Source organism: Chiloscyllium plagiosum, unplaced genomic scaffold, assembly GCF_037043375.1.
Source record: "Chiloscyllium plagiosum isolate Xiang-an unplaced genomic scaffold, Cpla_swu_hap1 HiC_scaffold_3, whole genome shotgun sequence".
Classification (NCBI taxonomy): domain Eukaryota; kingdom Metazoa; phylum Chordata; class Chondrichthyes; order Orectolobiformes; family Hemiscylliidae; genus Chiloscyllium; species Chiloscyllium plagiosum.
The window spans coordinates 154640212-154661985 of record NW_028270141.1 but is presented as its reverse complement, the minus strand read 5'-3'; the positions used below and the strand labels follow the sequence as shown (position 1 = coordinate 154661985).

Below are 21774 nucleotides of genomic sequence, written 5' to 3'. Positions count from 1 at the left end.
GAACAGAGTTGAGAAGAAACTTCTTCACCCAGAGAGTGGTGGGTGTCTGGAAGGCTCTGCCCCAGAAGGCTGTGGAGGCCAAGTCTCTGGATACTTTCCAGAAAGAGTTGGATAGAGCTCTTAAGGATAATGGAATCAAGGGTTATGGGGATAAGGCAGGAACAGGATACAGATTGAGGATGATCAGCCATGATCATAATGAATGGTGGTGCTGGCTCAAAGGGCAGAATGGCTTACTCGTGCACCTATTGTCTATTGTCTTCCTGTTCCATTATGAGTTCCTCTTCCTGTTCCACTGTGAGATCTTCTACAGAACAATAGATGTGAACCCTTGACTCTGCTTTTTGTCCACTGTTGCTGCCAGATCTCTTGGCTTGTCCAGGCATTTCTCTTTTTGTTTCAGATTTCTACTGTCTGCAGTTTTGTATTTTTTTTACCTCAGTGTTTAACTTCCATGCCAGCTTATAGTCCAAAAAGGAAAGATATGTACCCCCTTACACATTAACATATTAAATTAAGTTGTTTCATTTAAAATTTATTTGTAAATTTTATTTGAAATTTAGACTCATCAAGTTATATCTGTGTATTCAAGTTTCTAAACTCCTTTTGCTTTTTTTTTGCTGCTATCCATTAAAATATGACAAGAAAATTAGTAAATGCAGGTGAATAGTGTATTAATGTATCTTGCTTATCTACTATATTTTAGCTGATGAACTATGGTCTGAATTATGCCTCTTCTTTCATTATCCTGAAAGTTTCTATGTTTTGATTTGCAGGCTTGGTTGAACAAACGCACTCCTTGGGAGGCAGAGATTCTACAAAGCTTGTATAATGCATCCTTTGAAGATTCTTATCAGTACATGAAATTAAATCTCCATCCAGTTATGGAGCTGCTTGAGTGTAACTACATTGTGCAGGTTAGAAACATTTCTTTAAAATCAGCTTTGTTATAAAAATTGTTTTTACACAACCCAGACACCTTTAGTACTATTTTTGAGCACATTTTGTCACAGCAATAGTGCAGATTTATTCAAGTTGGGGTCACAGTGCTGTGCAGCCAGATATTGCTTTGTAAGTTCTCACCACTAATTCTGGACACCATAAAGTTTCCTGGCTTCAGGTCAAACATTGGCAAGGAAAGCTCTGGCTAATTACAAACTCCTATTCTCTTTCAGCTGATCAATCAATACTTTTCCATATCAAGTGAACACGAACATTTTCAAGTTGCAGCTTAGCAACTGAACAATGAGCTTTAGAAACAAGGTGACCCCTCATTGAGATTCGAGTATCTTTAAGGTTATGATTGAGAGTAAAGGAATGAATCTTTATTCCAAATATTTGCAATAAGACTGTTTCAAACAACTCCTGTATCATGAAGTGAGATGAAATAGCTGCAGCTTGTTTAGGGTCTCAGGAATATCATTAAGGAAACAAACTAGCATCAAATCAATGTAGAATACAACAGGTTATTTATGCAAGATGACAAAGGGCACTGTAAGACCAGTTCATCAATGTATAGATTCCTTTAAATGAGCAAAGATTTATTGAGATAAAGCATTAGCATCATGTTAGTTGGCACAAGATAGAAGAGGGACAGAAAGAGGTCACGCCACTGTAGATTTTTAAAATTCATTCAGGGGCTGTGGGCACTGCTGGCTGAGCCAGCTTTTCTTGCCCACCCCGAGTTGACTTTGAGAAGGTGGTTATGAGCTGCCTTCTGAGAAAGGATGTTCTTGGTATATTTTTTAATGAAGTGAACTTAAGCTGAGATTTGAAGTTGATCTATGGACTGTGAGCAGCAACTTGTTTCAATAGAAGAGGAGAAGGAACAAACTGTTATTTGTTTATGAGGCTTGGCCTGGAAATTAATTGCAACTTGGTTCTTATTTAAAGTGCTCTATAGATGTTTCAGCTCCAGAGAGGCATTATGCTCAAGCAGGTAACTGGGACTTCATGGGGAAACAGCCAGTCTGGTATGGAGAGGCCAGAGATAGAAGTGATTTATGGACTGTGTTTGAGTCAGAAGGATTGTGTCTGTGAAAGCTACAGGATGGAGGTTTGATTATTCCCTGGTTGCTCTCCTATTGTCAGCGTCTGGGAAGTTCAGGGAATAAAGCTGCAGTTTTAAGTTTAAAGGGAATATTCCTCAGGGCCTGCTGGAAGCTAGTTGCATGCATCGGTTTCTTCAGAAACCAAGCAAGATACAATTCCACATGCCTGTGAGGGGACGGAGGGTGGAGTCTGCTTCAGTGAACTGCCCAGTTACATCTCAGTTATTTATTTTTCTTTTGATTCATCCCTTAACTGTGTCTGCTTGTCTATCTGAGTTTGTGTGAGACTGGGGGCTAGAATCAATATTGATGTATTTAAATTATAGGTATGAATTGGATTATCTTGAGGTTTAACTTTGCTCTGATAGAGCTACTATTTTATCAATAAATTATTACATCTTTTGTTTACACAACAATTCTGGTTTCTGGTTTCAGTTATTCACAAAGTGTGGTACTTGTTATTCAAAAAGTTTGGTTAGGAACCATAGGGGTCAATTTTGAGGGTCATTGCGGATTTTAACGTTACTGTGTTGTGAATGCAGGAACAAGGAGGCTGATTTGATTTGGTTGTCTAACTCCATGTCCTAACATGGCTTCACACTGCTTCATAAACCACCTGTCCAGTCAACTGAGCTAAACCAACCCGCTATGACCACCAGTAAGATCTGCTGCCACAGTGATTGAGGCCATGGATGATGAGACGATAACGGCAAAGCCGTCTTACTAACATGCAGGATTCACATGATCCTGCTTTCTCATCAATCTGGGAGTCTGCATTCAGCTACCAAAAGTAGCTCCTGACTATCTCCTTCATTCACACCATGTCAAGAAACCCTTAGTGTACTTGTTCTAGCACTTTTCCTGTTAATGGGGGAGGAATCACAACTCTTCCCCTCCACATTAAACACCCTGCCCATCTCCTGGACGGGTAAGAGTGTAATTTTGGGTGATTTCCATGACTGGTCCTCCTCACTCAGGACTTAGTCTTCCCATTGGCTCAAGGTGAGGTCTTTCCAAGTAACGTCCACACCTGATTCTCTGACACCGTTACCATATTTCCCTGGGAAAAGTACATCATTTTCAGGTTCCAGCTGAAATCTTTATTCCCCATTAGTGGCAGCCACAACAGGGCATCTGCGTTCACATGCTTCTCCACCTGTTGGTATTTGTTCTTGTATGAGTAGGCTGGCAGACCCAGTGCCTACCTCTACAGGTTTGCTGTCACTATTGCTGATGTAAACAGGTCAAAAATGGAGGTTAGCAGTCTGTGTATGTCAGTAGCATGAAGTACCTCCCTTGAAGGAAATGGTTGAACTTCTTAACACTGAATACAATGTTCAATCCTTCCTTTTCCACTTGAGCATAATTATCCTCTGTCTTCATTCGTGACCTTGATGTGAACAAAGTGGGCTTTTCCTCTCCATTTGATAAAATGTGTGATAGTACAGCATCAACTCCATAAGGCAAGGCGTCACACACTAAACTGCAGTGGCAACTATAAGCCTCCTCACATTCCTGGGTCCATTTCTACGGATGCCCTTCTCCCGGCAACCGATGCGTGCGTTTTAGCAAAGTTGCCAGATCAGACACAAATGTGCCACAGTAATTTACAAGTCCCAAGAATGAATGCAATTGAGACACAATCCCTGGTCTAAGAGCTTTCACGATAGCCTCCACCTATTGGGCATCTTGACTCGAACCTCACCATCGATTTCACAGCCTAGGTATTCTATAGAGTTTTTTAAAAAAACTCATATTTCTCCATTTTTATGGAGCCATGCTCCTGCAACCTTTTTAAATATTTCTTCTTAATTTTTCATATGCTTCTCTTCAGAGGATCCTTTAATCAAAATATTGTCCAGATAACACTGGATACCTGGCAACCCACTTAATATTTGATCCGTGGCCCTCTTGAACACAGCTGATGATGATGTGATGACAAATGGATGTTGTTTCTACAGAACAGTCCCTGTGTGTCACTATTGTCAGAGGTGGCTTCGACTCCTTTGTAACCCTGATCTGTAGGTAGGCCTGTGACAGATCCGTTTTTGAAAATTTCCTTTCCTCTGCCAGTCCACTGAATAGGTCTTCTAGGTGCAGAAGGGGTGATTGATCCGCACTCAGGACTAAGATGATCATGACATTAAAGTCACCACAAATTCTCACCATGCCATAAGACCATAAGAAATTGAGCTGAAATTAGGCCATTCGGCCCATCGAGTCTGCTCCGCCATTCAATCATGGTTGATACGTTTCTCAACCCCATTCTCCCACCTTCTCCCTGTAATCTTTGATTCCTTTAACAATCAAGAACCTGTCTATCTCTGTCTTAAATATACTCAATGACCTGGCCTCCACAGCCTTCTGTGGCAATGAATTCCATAGATTCATCACTCTTTAGCTTGGAAAAAGTGAGGATTGCAGATGCTGGAGATCAGAGTCGAAAAGTGTGGTGCTGGAAAAGTGCAGCGTCTGAGGAGCAGGAGAATTGATGTTTCAGGCATAAGACTTTCATCAGGAATGTGGTGGGGGGGGGGGCTTCGTGGTTGTTGAGGGAGTTGGGGGAGGAAAGGGACTGACAGATAAATGGAAAGGTGGAGATGAGGGCAAGGTAGCTGGGAATGAAATAGGTAGATGCAGGTGAGGGTTGGTTGTGATAGGTCAGAGGGGAGGGTGGACCAGATAGATGGGAAGGAAAATGGACAGCAGGACAGTTGAAGACGGTGGTGCCGATCTGGGATGAGGTGGGGGGAGGAGAGATGAGGAAACTGGTGAAATTGACATTGGTCCCACATGGTTGGATGGTTCCAAGGCGGAAGATGTGCTCCTCCTCTAGTTGTCAGGTAGCTTGAATTTGGCAGTGGACGAGGCCCAGGACTTGGATGTCCTTGGCAGAGTGGGAGGGGAAGTTGAAGTGGTCAGGGCTGTTTGGTGAGGTGTCCCAGAGATATTCCCTGAAATGGGTGTGTGTGTCAGAGATGTTCCCTGAAATATTCCACAAGTTGCTATCCTGTCTCCGCAATGTAGAGGAAACCACACTGAGAGCAATAGTCCCAGTAGATGAGGTATTTGGATGTGCAGGATGTCAAAAGATCCTTTGGGGCCACCTACAAACAGACCCCACCAGCAGAGATGTATTTCCCTCCCCATCCCTATCAGCATTCCACAGAGACCATTTTCTCAGTGAATTCTTTGCTCGGTCTACTTCCACAATCAACCCACTCTCCACTCCCGGCACCTTCCCTTGCCACCGCAAAAAGTGTAAAACCTGTGCCCACATCCTCCCCTCATCTCCATCTAAGGCGTCAAAGGATTCTTCCACATCTGGCAGAGTCCTTCCAGCACATCCAAGCACCTCATCTATAAGACCATAAGACCATAAGACATAGGAACGGAAGTAAGGCCATTCGGCCCATCGAGTCCACTCCACCATTCAATCATGGCTGATGGGCATTTCAACTCCACTTACCCGCATTCTCCCCGTAGCCCTTAATTCCTTGTGACATCAAGAATTTATCAATCTCTGCCTTGAAGACATTTAGCGTCCCGGCTTCCACTGCACTCCGCGGCAATGAATTCCACAGGCCCACCACTCTCTGGCTGAAGAAATGTCTCCGCATTTCTATTCTGAATTTACCCCCTCTAATTCTAAGGCTGTGTCCACGGGTCCTAGTCTCCTCGCCTAACGGAAACAATTTCCTAGTGTCCACCCTTTCCAAGCCATGTATTATCTTGTAAGTTTCTATTAGATCTCCCCTTAATCTTCTAAACTCCAATGAATACAATCCCAGGATCCTCAGCCGTTCCTCGTATGTTAGACCTACCATTCCAGGGATCATCCGTGTGAATCTCCGCTGGACACGCTCCAGTGCCAGTATGTCCTTCCTGAGGTGTGGGGACCAAAACTGGACACAGTACTCCAAATGGGGCCTAACCAGAGCTTTATAAAGTCTCAGTAGCACAACAGTGCTTTTATATTCCAACCCTCTTGAGATAAATGACAACATTGCATTCGCTTTCTTAATCACGGACTCAACCTGCACGTTTACCTTTAGAGAATCCTCAACTAGCACTCCCAGATCCCTTTGTACTTTGGCTTTATGAATTTTCTCACTGTTTAGAAAGTAGTCCACGCTTGTATTCTTTTTTCCAAAGTGCAAGACCTCGCATTTGCTCACATTGAATTCCATCAGCCATTTCCTGGACCACTCTCCCAAACTCTCTAGATCCTTCTGCACCCTGAAGAAGGGCCTGTGCCCGAAACGTCGAATCTCCTGTTCCCTGGATGCTGCCTGACCTGCTGTGCTGTTCCAGCAATAAAGTTTCAACCTTCTGCAGCCTCCCCACTTCCTCAGTACTACCTGCCTGTCCACCTAACTTTGTATCTTCGTAACTTCACTAGAATGTCCCCAGTCCCTTCATCCAGATCATTAATATATAATGTGAACAGCTGCAGCCCCAACACTGAACCCTGCGGAACACCGCTTGTCACCGGCTGCCATTCCGAAAAAGAACCTTTTATCCCAACGGTCTGCCTTCTGTCAGACAGCCAATCTTCAATCCATACCAGTAGCTCACCTCGAACACCATGGACCTTTGCTTTGCCTCCGGTGTGACACCTTATCAAAGGCTTTTTGGAAGTCTAGATAGACCACATCCACTGGGTTTCCCTGGTCTAACCTACTTGTCACCTCTTCAAAGAATTCCAACAGGTTTGTCAGGCACGACCTCCCCTTACTAAATCCATGTTGACTTGTTCTAATCTGACCCTGCTCTTCCAAGAATTTAGAAACCTCATCCTTAATGATGGATTCTAGAATTTTACCAACAACCGAGGTTAGGCTAATTGGCCTATAATTTTTCATCTTTTATCTTGATCTACTGTGTCCGTTGCTCTTGATGTGGTCTCCTCTACATCAGGGAGACAAGATGGCAACTTGTGGAATATTTCAGGGAACATCTCTGACACACACATACACCAAACAACTCCACTCCCCCATGGCCAACCACTTCAACTTCCCCCTCCCATTCCACCAAGGACATGCAGGTCCTGGGCCTCCTCCACCACCAAAACTAAGCCATATGATGGCTGGAGGAAGGATGCCTCATCTTCTGTCTGGGGCCCTCCACGACACGACATCAACATTGACTTAATCAGTTTACTCATGTCCCCTCCCCCCACCTCATCCCAGACCCAACCCTCCAACTTGGCACCACCCTCTTGACTTGTCCTTCTTCCTTTCCACCTATCCACACCACCCACCCCACTATCACTATCATCCCCCACCTCATCTACCTATCGCCTTCTCACCTACCTTTCCCCCTACCCTCCTATTTATCTCTAAGCCCCCTTTACCACTCCCCACCCCACATTCCTGATGAAGGGCTTATGCCTGACATGTCGATTTTCCTGCTCCTCAGATGCTGCCTGACCTGCTGTGCTTTTCCAGTGCCACACTTTTCGACCACTCTCTTGCTGAAGAAGTTTCTCCTCATCTCTATTCTAAAGGCTCTTCCCTTTACTCTAAGGCTCTGCCCTCGGGACCTAGTCTATCCTGCTAATGGAAACATCTTCTCAATATCCACTCTATTCTGGCTTTTCAGTGTTCTGTACATATTTATTAAATCCCCACCACCCCCCCATCCTTCTAAACTCCATTGAGTATTGACGCAGAGTCCTCAAATGTTCCTCATATGTTAAGCCTTTAATTTCTGGGATTATTCACGTGTACCTCCTCAGTTCCTAAGATATGTGACCCAAGATTGCTCACAATATTCTAAATGTAGTCTGACCAGAGCATCATGATGCCTCAAAAATACATTCCTGCATTTATATTCTTGTCCTGTTGAAATAAATACTAATATTGCGTCCAAAACTAGAGGGCATAATTTCAGTGAGGGGGGAAGACATAAAAGGGACCTAAAGGGCATCTTTTTCACGTGGACGGTGGTACGTATGGAATGAGCTGCCAGAGGAAGTGATGGAGGCTGGTATAATTACAACACTTAAAGGGTATCTGAATGGGTATATGAATAGGAAGGGTTTTCAGGGATATGGGCCAAATGCTGGCAACTGGGACTAGATTTGTATAGGATATCTGGTTGGCATGGATGAGTTGAATCAAAGGGTCTGATTTGTTTTGTATATCTCGATGACTGTATGACACAATTGTTTTTGCCATCCTAACTATCGACTCAACCTGCAAGGTTACCTTCAGAGAATCCTGGAGTAGGACTCCCAAGTCCCTTTGCTCTTCCGACGCCTGAATTTTCTCCCTTTTTAGAAATAGTCTCTTTCTCTATTCTTCCTACCAAACTGCATGATCTCACACTTTCCTATGCTGTATTCTATCTGCCACTTCTTTGCCCACTTTCCTAACCTGTCCAAATCCTTCTGCAGCCTCCTGCCTCCTGACTCCTCAATGCTGCCTGACTCTTTCTCTATCTCTGTATCATTTGCAAACTTAGCCAGACTGCCCCTCAATTCTTTCATCTAGGTCATTAAGGTATAAAGTGAAAAGTTGTGGTCCCAACGTTAACCCTTGTGGAACACCATTTGTCATCAGCTGCCACCCTGAGAAGGACCCTTTCATTCCCACTCTCTACTTTCTGCCAGACAGCCAGGCTTCTGTCCATGCTAGTACTTTAACCCCATGGGCTCTTATCTTACTCAGCAGCCTCCTGATTGACATCTTGTCAAAGGCCTTCTGGAAGTCCAAATAGATAACATCCATTGGCTCTCCTTGGTCTAAACTGCTCATTATCTCCTCAAAGAATTCTAACAGATTTGTCAGGCAGGATGTCCCCTTGATGAAACTATGTTGACTTTGCCCTATTTTACCGTGCACTTCCAAGTATTCAGAAAACTTAGCCTTCACAATGAACTCCAAAATCTGACCAATGACCAAGGTCAGGCTAATCAGCCTGTAATTTTCCATCTTTTGCCTTACTCCCTTCATAAACAGGGGGATTACATTAATGATTTTACAGTCCTCTGGGACCTTTCCTGACTCTAGTGATTCCTGCAAGATCATCACTAGTGCCTCCACTATCTCTTCAGCTATCTCCTTCAGAACACTTGGGTGTAATCCATCTGGTCCAGGTCACTTATCCACCTTCAGAACTTTCAGTTTCTCTAGCACTTTCTCCTGAGTGATGGCCACCATACTTACCTCTGTCCCTTGACTCTTTTGAATTTTTGGGATGTTCCTCATGTCTTCCTCCATTAGGACTGACACAAAGTATTTGCTCAGTTCTTCTGCCATTTCTTTGTTCCCCATTACTACTTCTCCAGCATAATTTTTCAGTGGCCCAATGTCCACTTTTGCCTCGCTTCCACCTTTTGTATATCTAAAGAAACTCCTGCAATCTTATTTTATATTACTGGCTAGCTTATCCTTATACTTAATCTTGTCTCTCCTTATTTCTTTTTGTTGCCCTCCATTGGTCTTTGTAAGCTTCCCAAACCTCTGGTTTCCCACTGTTCTTTGCTCCATTATATGCTTTCTCTTTTCCTTTGATGCTATCCCTGACCTCCCTACTCAGCCATGGTTGCCTCATCCTCCCTGTACCATGCTTCTTTTCCCCAGGATGAATCCCTGCTGTGTCTCCTGAATTACTCCCAGAAACCCCTGCCATTGCTGCTCCACTGTCTTTCCTGCTATGCTCCTGTCTCAGTCAATTCTACCCAGCTCTCCCTCATGCCTCAGTAGTTGCTTTTATTCAACATTAATACCATTACATCTGACTCTCCAATTGAAGAGTCAATTTGATCATATCATGCTCACTGCCTCCTAAGGGTTCCTTCACTCGAAGCTCCCTTATCAAGTCTGCCTCATTGCAAAACACTAAATCCAGTATTGCATGTTCCCTCGTGGGCTCCCCCACAAGCTGCTCCAAAAAGTCATCTTGTAGATATTCCACAAATTCCTTTTCTTGCAATCCACAACCAACCTGCTTTTCCCAGACCACCTGCATATTAAAATCCCCCATGATCACTGTAACCTTGTCTTTCTTACACACCTTTTCTATCTCCTGGTGTATCTTGTGCCCCACATCCTGGCATATCTTCCATTATGTTTCTTTTAATTCTACCCAGACAAATTCAACATCATCTGACCCTACATTGTTTCTTGGCTATCAATTTAGTTTCATTTCTTATGAATAAGGCAACCCCACCCCTTCTGCCCAGCTGCCTGTATTTTTGATAGGATATATTTCCTTGGATATATTCAGCTTCCAGTCCTGATCCCCTTGCAGCCACATCTCCATGATTCCCACCACATTAGACCTACTCATTTCAATTTGCACCACAAGCTCATTTACCTTATTTGTTTTTAATGCTGCTATGATTGAATTGGCCTGTTCATAGTTGTTACTGGTTCTAATGCTTCCAGGTTCACCAGCCATTCCAGACCCTGCTCCACTTTAGGCCAGATAATGTATTCAGGCTTCTTGGGTGAACCTCTGGCTTCAGCAATAACTTAGTTTCAACTCCTTTCATTTCCCCCAGGGTTCCTTTGAAGACATCTTTGTGCTTGCCCGGGATCTCTTATAAATGTATGTTTGAGTCTGCCAACCTATTAACCATGCCCATATTCAACTTTAAATTTTGTCATGAGGAGCAGGACTTCATAATGCCTTTTACTACATAAAGTGGCAATTCTGTACATTGATCCCTTAACTATATGGTCACCAGTACATAGACCTTCAGTGGCACCATTTATTCCATGTATGTCTGTGTAGAATCTTTGCACGCTTCAGTGGTAGTGTCCTTAACATCTCTCTGTAGACTGATTTAAAAATAAGGGACACTGCTGCACCCGTATCCATTTTTATTTTTACTGCCTTACCCTCTAATTCGGGAAGAGCCCAGAAATAATCAGTTTCATCCGTACTGATGGTATGTTTCACCTAAACTTTGCTGACCTTGAGCATTCTGCTTCTTCTGCTGACCCAGCTGTGTCCCTGTCTAATCTCTGGATAGCAGCATGTAGCTCATCTCTCCTCTTCAGGGTTGATTCTCAGAATCCCCTTGTCTTGTTTGGGTTGTACCCGGCAATTTCAGGCAATATGACCCCATTCATTTACACCTGCGGCACGGGGCTTCCCGCGTTCAACACATTGTGGCTTTGTCACATTCGTGGCATTCTACGATTGGTACCGTACTCAACTGACTTTCCACTACTTATGCACCCAGGTATCATAGGCCAAATGAGTTGCTTTGCTGGCAGTCATCTCCATCGAGATAGTTTCAAAAACTACCTTGAAATCTATGTCTCTCCTTGTTCGTAGCTTCCACTGCTTCACTTCATGTCAGAGGCAAAAACCATACAGTCCCGCAAAGCATCTTGGAGGAACCCATTGAATTTGCAATGTTCTGCTAACCTCTTTAAGGTGGCTACAATTTGGGTAATAAACTCTCCTGTGTACTTTACCTGTTTATAAAAGCAGAAATATTCCATGATCATCAGCAGTTTAGATGCTAAATAATTTCCAAACACTTTGATGGCTCTTGGAATTCTTCAAAAATTTCACTGGTCACACCTCAGAATTGCGAAGGTCTTGCTCCCGATGGTACTTATGAAAACCAGTACCATGGTGTCCTCAGCCTCTTTGTTCACATTTAAGAACATATTAAGGCTTTCTGTGCATTAAGACCATTTTTCTGACCCCTCATCAAATGGTCCCATCACCTCAAATTGCCCGGCTATTTTCTTTTCCTGCCAGTGGAAATCTTTCCATCCATTAGAGTCTAGGAGCAGAAAGCAGACAGAGACTCATTGATGAACACTCTTGTGTTAGCTATTTCCTCACTGACAGTGTTAACATACTGTTCCTCCCTGGCATTGCTGCATCTTGAATCCCCCCACGACCACTCTTTGGTAGCTGTCAGGCAAATGCGTACTCTCTACTTCAGCCGTCAGCTCGAGTTGCCATTTTCAGCTCACTCCCTGGTGAGTGCCTTCTTTCCTGGTGGCCCAAATCCTCTCACGACTGCTGCTCTCCAATGAGTATTTCCCTTCCTGGCGATGATGACAGCAGCCCGTGTCACTGTGCAGTTGCTTTCCTGATGTTACTTCCTTATGCTGTTTCCAAAGCCTGGCAATAACTCCTCTGGACAAAAAAAAAGCTTTCTCACACAGTTCATTGACCAGATCCCAGTTTCATCCCCTAGTGTTATATTGGTGCTTCGTTTTGAACTGAGAGTTATATACCAGGTATATACCAGGTAGACAAGTGGCAAGGTGAACAGGAGCACTTTATTGGCAATGCTCATACCTCTTCAGCTGATTCTAAACAAGACCCAAGCTCCACCCAACCGTTCACTTGACCAGTTCTCTTAAAGGGGCAGCTCCCCCAACTACATATACATGTATAGCATCCTCCATTCCCACTCTTGTCCAAGGCGTAAGTGGGGCCACTTTCCAGGTCTTCCAACTTCCCTTGAACTATTTCTACGAGCCAGAAAAATGAGGTTGAAAGAGTGGCATTAATTGACCACATAAGAGCTTGAGGCAAAAATATAAATTGTTGGGAAAGTTCAGCAGATCAGTGTTCTTGTTTTTGGAGAAAGTGTACAGTCATGGCAGCGCAGGCGGTGAAATGTTCCTCCTGCAGGATGTTTGAGGTAGGGGTGACCACCGATACTCCTGCCGACTTCGTCTGCAGGAAATGCAGTCAGATCCTGATCCTCACCGAATGAGTTAGGGAACTGGAACTGGAGTTGGATGAACTGAGGATTATTCGAGAGGCTGAAAGGGTGATTGATAGAAGCTACAGGGACATAGTTACGCCGGAGAACAGAGGTAGCTGGGTAACAGTTAGAGGTGGGAAGGGGAAGAAGCAGGCAGTGCAGGGTTCCCCTGTGGTCGTTCCCCTAAAAAATAAATATACAGCTTTGGAAACTGTTGGGGGGGACAGCGTTGCAGGTGTAAGCTGCAGTGAAGGGGTCTGTGGCTCTGAGACTCAGAAGGGAAAGGGGGAGAGGAGGAGAGCGCTAGTTATAGGGGACTCTCTAGTTAGAGGGACGGACAGGCGGTTCTGTGGACATGGGCGAGACTCACGGATGGTTTGTTGCCTCCCGGGTGCTAGGGTCCGAGACGTCTCCGACCGTGTCTTCAGAATCCTTAAGGGGGAGGGTGTGCAGCCAGAAGTCGTGGTGCACATTGGCACCAACGACATAGGTAGGAAGAGGGGTGGGGAGGTCATTCAAGAGCTCAAGGAGTTAGGCTGGAAGCTAAAAGCTAGGACAGACAGAGTCGTCATCTCTGGGTTGTTGCCGGTGCCACGTGACAGTGAGGCAAAGAATAGGGAGAGAGTGCAGTTGAACACGTGGCTGCAAGGCTGGTGTAGGAGGGAGGGCTTCAGATATTTGGACAATTGGACTGCATTCTGGGGAAGGTGGGACCTGTACAAACAGGACGGGTTGCACCTGAACCAGAAGGGCACCAATATCCTGGGGGGTAGGTTTGCTAGCACTCTTCGGGGGGGTTTAAACTAATTTGGCAGGGGGATGGGATCCGGACTTGTAGTCCAGCAAGTAGGTTAGCTGTTTGTCAGGATGCCCAAGACTGTAGGGAGGCTGTGGAGAAGGTAGCACTGACAGGGACTACTTGCGGACACAGAGATGGGCTCAAGTGCGTATACTTCAACGCAAGGAGTATCAGAAATAAGGTGGGTGAACTTAAGGCATGGATCGGTACCTGGGACTACGATGTTGTGGCCATCACGGAAACGTGGATAGATGTGGGACAGGAATGGCTGTTGGAGGTTCCTGGTTACAGTGTTTCAGTAAGATTAGGGAGGGTGGGAAAAAAGGAGGGGGGGTGGCATTGCTAATTAGAAATGGTATAACGGCTGCAGAAAGGAAGTTTGAGGGGGATCTGCCTCTGGAGGTAGTATGGGCTGAAGTCAGAAATAGGAAAGGTGCAGTCACCTTGTTGGGTGTTTACTATAGGCCCCCCAATAGCAGCAGAGATGTGGAGAAACAGATTGGGAAACAGATTTTGGAAAGGTGCAGAAGCCACAGGGTCGTAGTCATGGGCGACTTCAACTTCCCAAATATTGATTGGAAGCTCTTTAGATCAAGTAGATTGGATGGGGCGGTGTTTGTGCAGTGTGTCCAGGAAGCTTTTCTAACGCAGTATGTAGATTGTCCAACCAGAGGGGAGGCCATATTGGATTTGGTACTCGGTAATGAACCGGGACAAGTGGTGGGCTTGTTAGTGGGTGAACATTTTGGTGATGGTGACCACAATTCTGTGACTTTCACCTTGGTTATGGAGAGAGATAGGTGCGCACAACAAGGTAGATTTTATAATTGGGGGAAGGGAAATTACGATGCTGTAAGGCAGGATTTGAGGAGCATACGTTGGGAGCATAGGCTGTCAGGGAAGGATGTGGTGGAAATGTGGAACTTTTTCAAAGAGCAGATACGACGTGTCCATGATATGTATGTACCTATCAGGCAGGAAAGAAATGGTCGTGTGAGGGAGCCTTGGTTGACGAGAGAGGTTGAATGTCTGGTAAAGAGGAAGAAGGAGGCTTACATAAGGTTGAGGAAACAGGATTCAGACAGAGCAGTGGAGGGATACAGGATAGCCAGAAGGGACCTGAAGAAAGGGATTAGGAGAGCTAAGAGAGGGCATGAAAAATCGTTGGCGGATAGGATCAAGGATAACCCCAAGGCATTTTATGCGTATGTGAGAAACCTGAGAATGACGAGAACGAGGGTAGGTCCGATCAAGGACAGTAGTGGGAGACTGTGTATTGAGTCGGAAGAGATAGGAGAGGTCTTGAACAAGTACTTCTCTTCAGTATTTACGAACGAGAGGGACCGTATTGTAGAAGAGGAGAGTGTGAAATGGACTGGTAAGCTAGAAGAGATACCTGTTAGGAAGGAAGATGTGTTGGACATTTTGAACAACTTGAGGATAGACAAGTCCCCCGGGCCAGACGGGATATATCCTAGGATTATGTGGGAAGCAAGAGAGGAAATTGCAGTACCGTTGGCAATGATCTTCTCGTCTTCACTGGCAACGGGGGTGGTACCAGGGGACTGGAGAGTAGCGAATGTTGTGCCCCTGTTCAAAAAAGGGAATAGGGATAACCCCGGGAATTACAGGCCTGTTAGTCTTATTTCTGTGGTAGGCAAAGTAATGGAAAGGGTACTGAGGGATAGGATTTATGAGTATCTGGAAAGACACTGCTTGATTAGGGACAGCCAGCACGGATTTGTGAAGGGTAGGTCTTGCCTTACAAGTCTTATTGAATTCTTCGAGGAGGTGACCAAGCATGTGGATGAGGGAAGAGCAGTGGATGTAGTGTACATGGATTTTAGTAAGGCATTTGATAAGGTTCCCCATGGTAGGCTTATGCGGAAAGTCAGGAGGCATGGGATAGAGGGAAATTTGGCCAATTGGATAGAAAACTGGCTAACCGGTCGAAGGCAGAGAGTGGTGGTAGATGGTAAATATTCAGCCTGGAGCCCAGTTACAAGTGGAGTTCCGCAGGGATCAGTTCTGGGTCCTCTGCTGTTTGTAATTTTTATTAATGACTTAGATGAGGGAGTCGAAGGGTGGGTCAGTAAATTTGCAGATGATACGAAGATAGGTGGAGTTGTGGACAGTGAGGAGGGCTGTTGTCGGCTGCAGAGGGACTTAGATATGATGCAGAGCTGGGCTGAGGAGTGGCAGATGGAGTTCAACCCTGCCAAGTGTGAGGTTGTCCATTTTGGAAGAACAAATAAGAATGCGGAATACAGGGTTAATGGTAGGGTTCTTAGTCAGGTGGAGGAACAGAGGGATCTTGGGGTCTATGTACATAGATCTTTGAAGGTTGCCACTCAGGTGGATAGAGTTTGTAAGAAGGCCTATGGAGTATTATCGTTCATTAGCAGAGGGATTGAATTCAAGAGTCGTGAAGTGATGTTGCAGCTGTACAGGACTTTGGTTAGGCCACAGTTGGAGTACTGTGTGCAGTTCTGGTCGCCTCACTTTAGGAAAGATGTGGAAGCTTTGGAGAGGGTGCAGAGAAGATTTACCAGGATGTTGCCTGGAATGGAGAGGAAGTCGTACGAGGATAGGTTGAGAGTTCTCGGCCTTTTCTCGTTGGAACGGCGAAGGATGAGGGGTGACTTGATAGAGGTTTATAAGATGATCAGAGGAATAGATAGAGTAGACAGTCAGAAACTTTTTCCCCGGGTACAACAGAGTGTTACAAGGGGACATAAATTTAAGGTGAAGGGTGGAAGGTATAGGGGAGATGTCAGGGGTGGGTTCTTTACCCAGAGAGTGGTGGGGGCATGGAATGCGCTGCCCGTGGGAGTGGTAGAGTCGGAATCATTGGCGACCTTTAAGCGGCATTTGGATAGGTACATGGATGGGTACTTAATCTAGGTTAGAAGTTCGGCACAACATCGTGGGCCGAAGGGCCTGTTCTGTGCTGTATTGTTCTATGTTCTATGTTCTATGGTAGCCTCGTGGAGAGAATCAGAGTTAGCGTTTTGGGTCGAGTGACCCTTCTTCAAAACATAAGAGCCTCACTGGGGTAAGGATAGTTGGACTGAACTAGGCCTCACCCATCCAACCAGTTAATTGCTGACAGATTGGGGCAGATAGGAAGCCAGTGGGAAGGCCATGTGAGGAAGCTTATCAACCCCATCATTGCAATCCTGTTTTTAAGGTAACATAAAATTCAGCCCTTGTTCTTCTTTTCTCTCACACTTGGTATATTGAATAATGCTAATCAGGGGTATTAACATCCATTGAAAAATGGTTAAAGTGTTAATGTTTGCTTTAAAGGAAATAACAAAGTCCTGGTGATATATTCATTAACAGTGCATATTTTTCTATTCCCTTAGTCCATAAATCTGTTGGAAGGTTTATTGGAAGTTGGAGTGAATGTTAATGATGTACAACTTAGGCGGCTCTTTGTATTTGGGCTCATGTGGAGTGTTGGTGCCCTGTTGGAACTAGACAGTCGAGCTAAACTTGAGAAATTCCTCCAAACACACAACAGCAATTTGGATCTACCTGCCATTCCAGCAGGTAGCCCTGAGACCATGTTTGAATTTCTTGTCAATCAGCAAGGTATGAGCAATAAGCAGTTTTACACATAATTGTGTACATTATACATAAGTAACAAAGTATTTAAACAGTTTTAGGCTTTATTGGGAATATGTTTCTGAATTCCTGTTTCCACATAGAACATTAAACACTAAAAATGTATGTTGGGTTTTGTGAGATGAGGGAACTGAAGGAAATCAGTGGGGAAATGGGATTGGGATAAAATAACTCCATAGAGGACAGTATCCCATCACCAAGTCATCCTTTGTTTATAAATGAACAGTTTTTGACTTTCGTACTGTCTCTTCAGAGTCACCTACCAGAGTGGCAATATCTCTAACATTCCCCTTTTATTTTTATTTTTTTATTTTTTTATGACAACAGGATGCCAGAAATAACATTCCCCTTTTAAACTATCAGCTAGGGCTCCCTGATTGGACCAGATTAACAGCCCCAATTAGGGAACTCATATTCTATGATGTCTTGCTAGCTGATCTCATTACAGTGACTACAGGGGAAATTGATAGGATTGAAGGCAGATAAATCCCCAAACCCTGATAACCTACATCCCAAACTATTAAAGGAAGTGGCCCTTTAGTGAATGCGTTGATGGTAATTTTGCAATAGTCAATTGACTCGAGAACAGTTCCTTCACATTGGGGGACAGGTAATATAATCCCTCTATGTAAAAGGGAGACAGAGAAACAACTGTGAATTATAAACCAGTTAGTGTGATGTCAGTAATGGAGAATATGTTAGAGTCCATTATGAAAGATTTAGTAACTGAGCACTTGCAAAACAATCAATGTGGATTTATGAAAGGAAGTAATGTTTGATTAATCTACTGGAATTCTGTGACAATGTAACTCATAGAGTTGATAATGGTGATCCAGTGGATGTATACATTTGACTTTCAGAAAATGTTTTGTAAAGTCTTACCTAAGAGACTAATGTGTAAAATTAAAAAAAAACCAACATAGGATTTGGGTTAGTGTATTGAAATGAATAAAACCTGGTTGGCAGACAGGAAATGCATAGTAGGAATAGATTGACCTTTTACCGAATGCCAGGCAGTGACAAGTGGGGTCCTGCTGAAGATCTAGACCACCCCCAGGAGGAGCCTCTCGGTTCTGCGAATGGTCAAAAGAATCACTAGGAGTATGGTCTACTTCAGTAAGGTTTCATAGTTTAATCATATTGGCCGGGCGCAAATTTGTCCAGCAACACAGAGGTTAAAAGCTTCTGTGTTCCTTGGAGAAATTACGCAATTGAATTTGAACAATAAGCTTTTTTTTATATGTTTCTTAAGAGACGATACAACCTTAATTATAAAGGAAAATCAATGAAATGTAAAAAGGTAACATAATGGACGGCATGTTAATCCAATGATATTTCATGGGAAACAGTATTGTCTTACGCACATTATCACCTCATACTCGTTATTCAAGGTTAGTCAGGGTGGTCAGTTGATGTCTTATGATTCATATTATGAAGACTCCATTGTCTGCTTTATCTTTTAATTCAGCTAGATCAGCAAAGCAGGAATACAGCTTCTAACCATTTTAGCACAGTATTAACCTGAAGCCATTTTGTTATGTTACTTTATATTGAAAAGCCATTTTGTGGTTAATAAAAGCTTGCATAGAATTGTTGCTCCTGACAACAGCCTGAATCCAGATTTTAGATCTTCATCTCCCCTCTTTGGTCATTCCATGACCACACTATAATAGGAGGGCACAGATCAGATTAATCCAATTGAATGGCAGCCAAGGATTACCATACTTTCTCCTCCTCCGGGGAGGGACCGGGGCAGGTAATGGCGCTTCCTCATCTTCAACTAAGTGGAGAAGCATTTTCTGGGTGGAACTAATGCTGTCAATAGAAGCTAATATTTTGGCATTAATACACTTAACAATAGCAATGCCAACAAAAAGACCAACTAAGACAATAGCTGCACACATTGCCATATTGATCAGCCAGTTGTACCATGAGCCAAAACCCCAATCTCTCCATCCTGCACCTTCATTCATTTGACTGGCGAAGGTGCGGATGTTATCTATATGCCTAGTAATATTTTTGATGAGGTCAGTGACCCCCATGATGCATTTACTTTTGACTATGGTGCAAACTCCACCTTCCTTTGTAAGTATGTAAGCATGGGCATACTGGTTTTGTTGGGTAAATAGGCGCAATTCTGAAAGCATGTCCCTAACTCCTGATAAGGCATCAGTTGTCTCATTACCCAAAAGGGTGCGACCACAAATGAGATGATTACGGTTTTGATAGCTAATTATTCCTGCAGATCCTCCTACAGAAAAAACCCACTAAGAAATGCATATTCCAAAGAGTGAGTTTTAGTTTTTCTTAAAGCCTTTGGATTTTTCCAATCTGCGCAGAACTCAGGGAGACTGAAAGTTTGACAGGGGAATCCCAATCTTATTACCAGGTAATTGGACAAGGAACCTTGTTCGGGGGAAAAGGAGTTCCTACAGCTACGGCATGAGGAGTACTTATTTTATTCATGACAATGTAGTTAGTTGCCTTAGTATGGCTAAAAAATAATAACCAGGTTTGGCATAGATAATGGAGGGACCTTCCTAATAAGAAACAGGCCTATCTTTGTGACTTCCTGGATTATCTGGATAGTCCATGAATACATTGTATTGTCTTGGGGGCTTAGGGTGAAAGTTGTCCAATCGAATGAGGTGGGTCTTTTGGTAAGAGATATGGTTATTGTCCCAGAATGGTTCCTTCCATCAAGCAAATGGAAAAATATGGGTGCAATTAAGGGTCTCATAATGAAGGTGAGTACTATTATCCATTCCGCAAAGGGCCTGAATACCAGTGGTAATAGAGACACACTCCCCCTTAAGGTATACGCATGAGATGTGAGGTCCTTCAGGGGAGCAGTGGCAGCTGGTACATTTGATCATAGCACGGGGGATAGTCTTAGTTGCATTTAGGAGGAGAAAGTGAGGTCTGCAGATGCTGGAGATCAAAGTTGAAACTTTATTGCTGGAACAGCACAGCAGGTCAGGCAGCATCCAGGGAACAGGAGATTCGACGTTTCGGGCACAGGCCCTTCTTCAGGAATGAGCAGAGAGTGTTCAGCAGGAGAAGATAAAAGGTAGGGAGGAGGGACTTGGAGGAGGGGAGTTGGAAATGTGATAGGTGGAAAGAGGTCAAGGTGAGGGTGATAGGTCGGAGTAGGGTGGAGGCGGAGAGGTCAAGAAGAAGACTGCAGGTCAGGAAGGCGGTGCCGGGCTGGAAGGATCCGGCTGAGACAAGGTGGGGGGAGGGGGGATGAAGAAACTGGTGAAGTCCAAGTTCATCCCCTGCGGTTGGAGGGTTCCCAGTCGGAAGATAAGACGCTCCTCCTCCGACCGTCGGGTTGTTGTGGTTTGGCGGTGGATGAGTCCAATGACCTGCATATCCTCGGTGGAGTGGGAGGGGGAGTTGAAATGCTGTGCCACAGGTTGGTTGGGTTGGTTCGTCCGGGTGGCCCAGAGGTGCTCCCTGAATCGCTCCGCAAGTAGGCGGCCTGTCTCCCCAATATAGAGGAGGCCACACCGGCTGCAGCGGATGCAGTAGATGATGTGGGTGGAGGTGCAGGTGAATCTGTGGCGGATATGGAAGTTTCCCTTGGGGCCTTGGAGAGAAGTGAGGGGGGAGGTGTGGGCGCAAGTGTTGCACCTCCTGCGGTTGCAAGGGAAGGTGCCGGGAGTGGTGGTTGGGTCGGTGGGGGGTGTGGATCTGACAAGGGAGTCGCGGAGGGAGTGGTCTCTACGGAAAGCTGATAGGGGAGGGGAGGGAAATATATCCTTGGTGCTGGGGTCTGTTTGGAGGTGGCGGAAGTGACGGCGGATGATGCGCTGTACATGGAGATTGGTGGGGTGGTAGGTGAGGACCAGTGGGGTTCTGTCCTGGTGGCGGTTGGAGGGGCGGGGCTCAAGGGCGGAGGAGCGGGAAGTGGAGGAGATGCGGTGGAGGGCACCGTCGACCACGTCGGGGGGGAAATTGCGGTCCTTGAAGAAGGAGGCCATCTGTGTTGTACGTATTTTGAACTGGTCCTCCTGGGAGCAGATGCGGCGGAGACGAAGGAATTGGGAGAATGGGATGGCGTTTTTACAGGGGGCAGGATGGGAGGAGGTGTAGTCCAGGTAGCTGTGGGAGTCGGTAGGTTTGTAGTAGATGTCCGTGTTGATTCGGTCGCCTGAGATAGAAACAGAAAGGTCTAGGAAGGGGAGGGAGGAGTCCGAGACTGTCCAGGTGAATTTGAGGTCGGGGTGGAAGGTGTTGGTGTAGTGGATGAACTGTTCAACCTCCTCGTGGGAGCACGAGGTAGCGCCGATACAGTCATCAATGTAGCGAAGAAAAAGATGGGGGGTGGGGCCAGTGTAGTTGCGGAAGATGGATTGTTCCACATACCCTACGAAGAGGCAGGCATAGCTGGGGCCCATGCGGGTGCCCATGGCTACTCCTTTTGTTTGGAGAAAGTGGGAGGATTGGAAAGAAAAGTTGTTCAGGGTGAGGACCAGTTCGGTCAGTCGAAGGAGGGTGTCGGTGGAAGGGTACTGGGTGGTACGGCGGGAAAGGAAGAAGCGGAGTGCTTTGAGTCCTTCGTGATGGGGGATGGAGGTGTACAGGGACTGGAT

At 45.0% G+C, this 21774-nt stretch overlaps 1 protein-coding gene across 1 annotated transcript in view; it reads left to right on the top strand.

Annotated features, from left to right (window-relative positions):
- The window catches only part of LOC122540182 (dynein axonemal heavy chain 8-like), a 1370012-nt gene that overhangs the window by 877992 nt on the left and 470246 nt on the right, over positions 1–21774 (top strand). Inside the window, exons 52-53 of the mRNA XM_087976825.1 lie at positions 777–917; positions 16915–17143. Coding sequence (XP_087832951.1) covers positions 777–917; positions 16915–17143 — 370 coding nt within the window. The remainder of the gene's footprint in view (positions 1–776; positions 918–16914; positions 17144–21774) is intronic.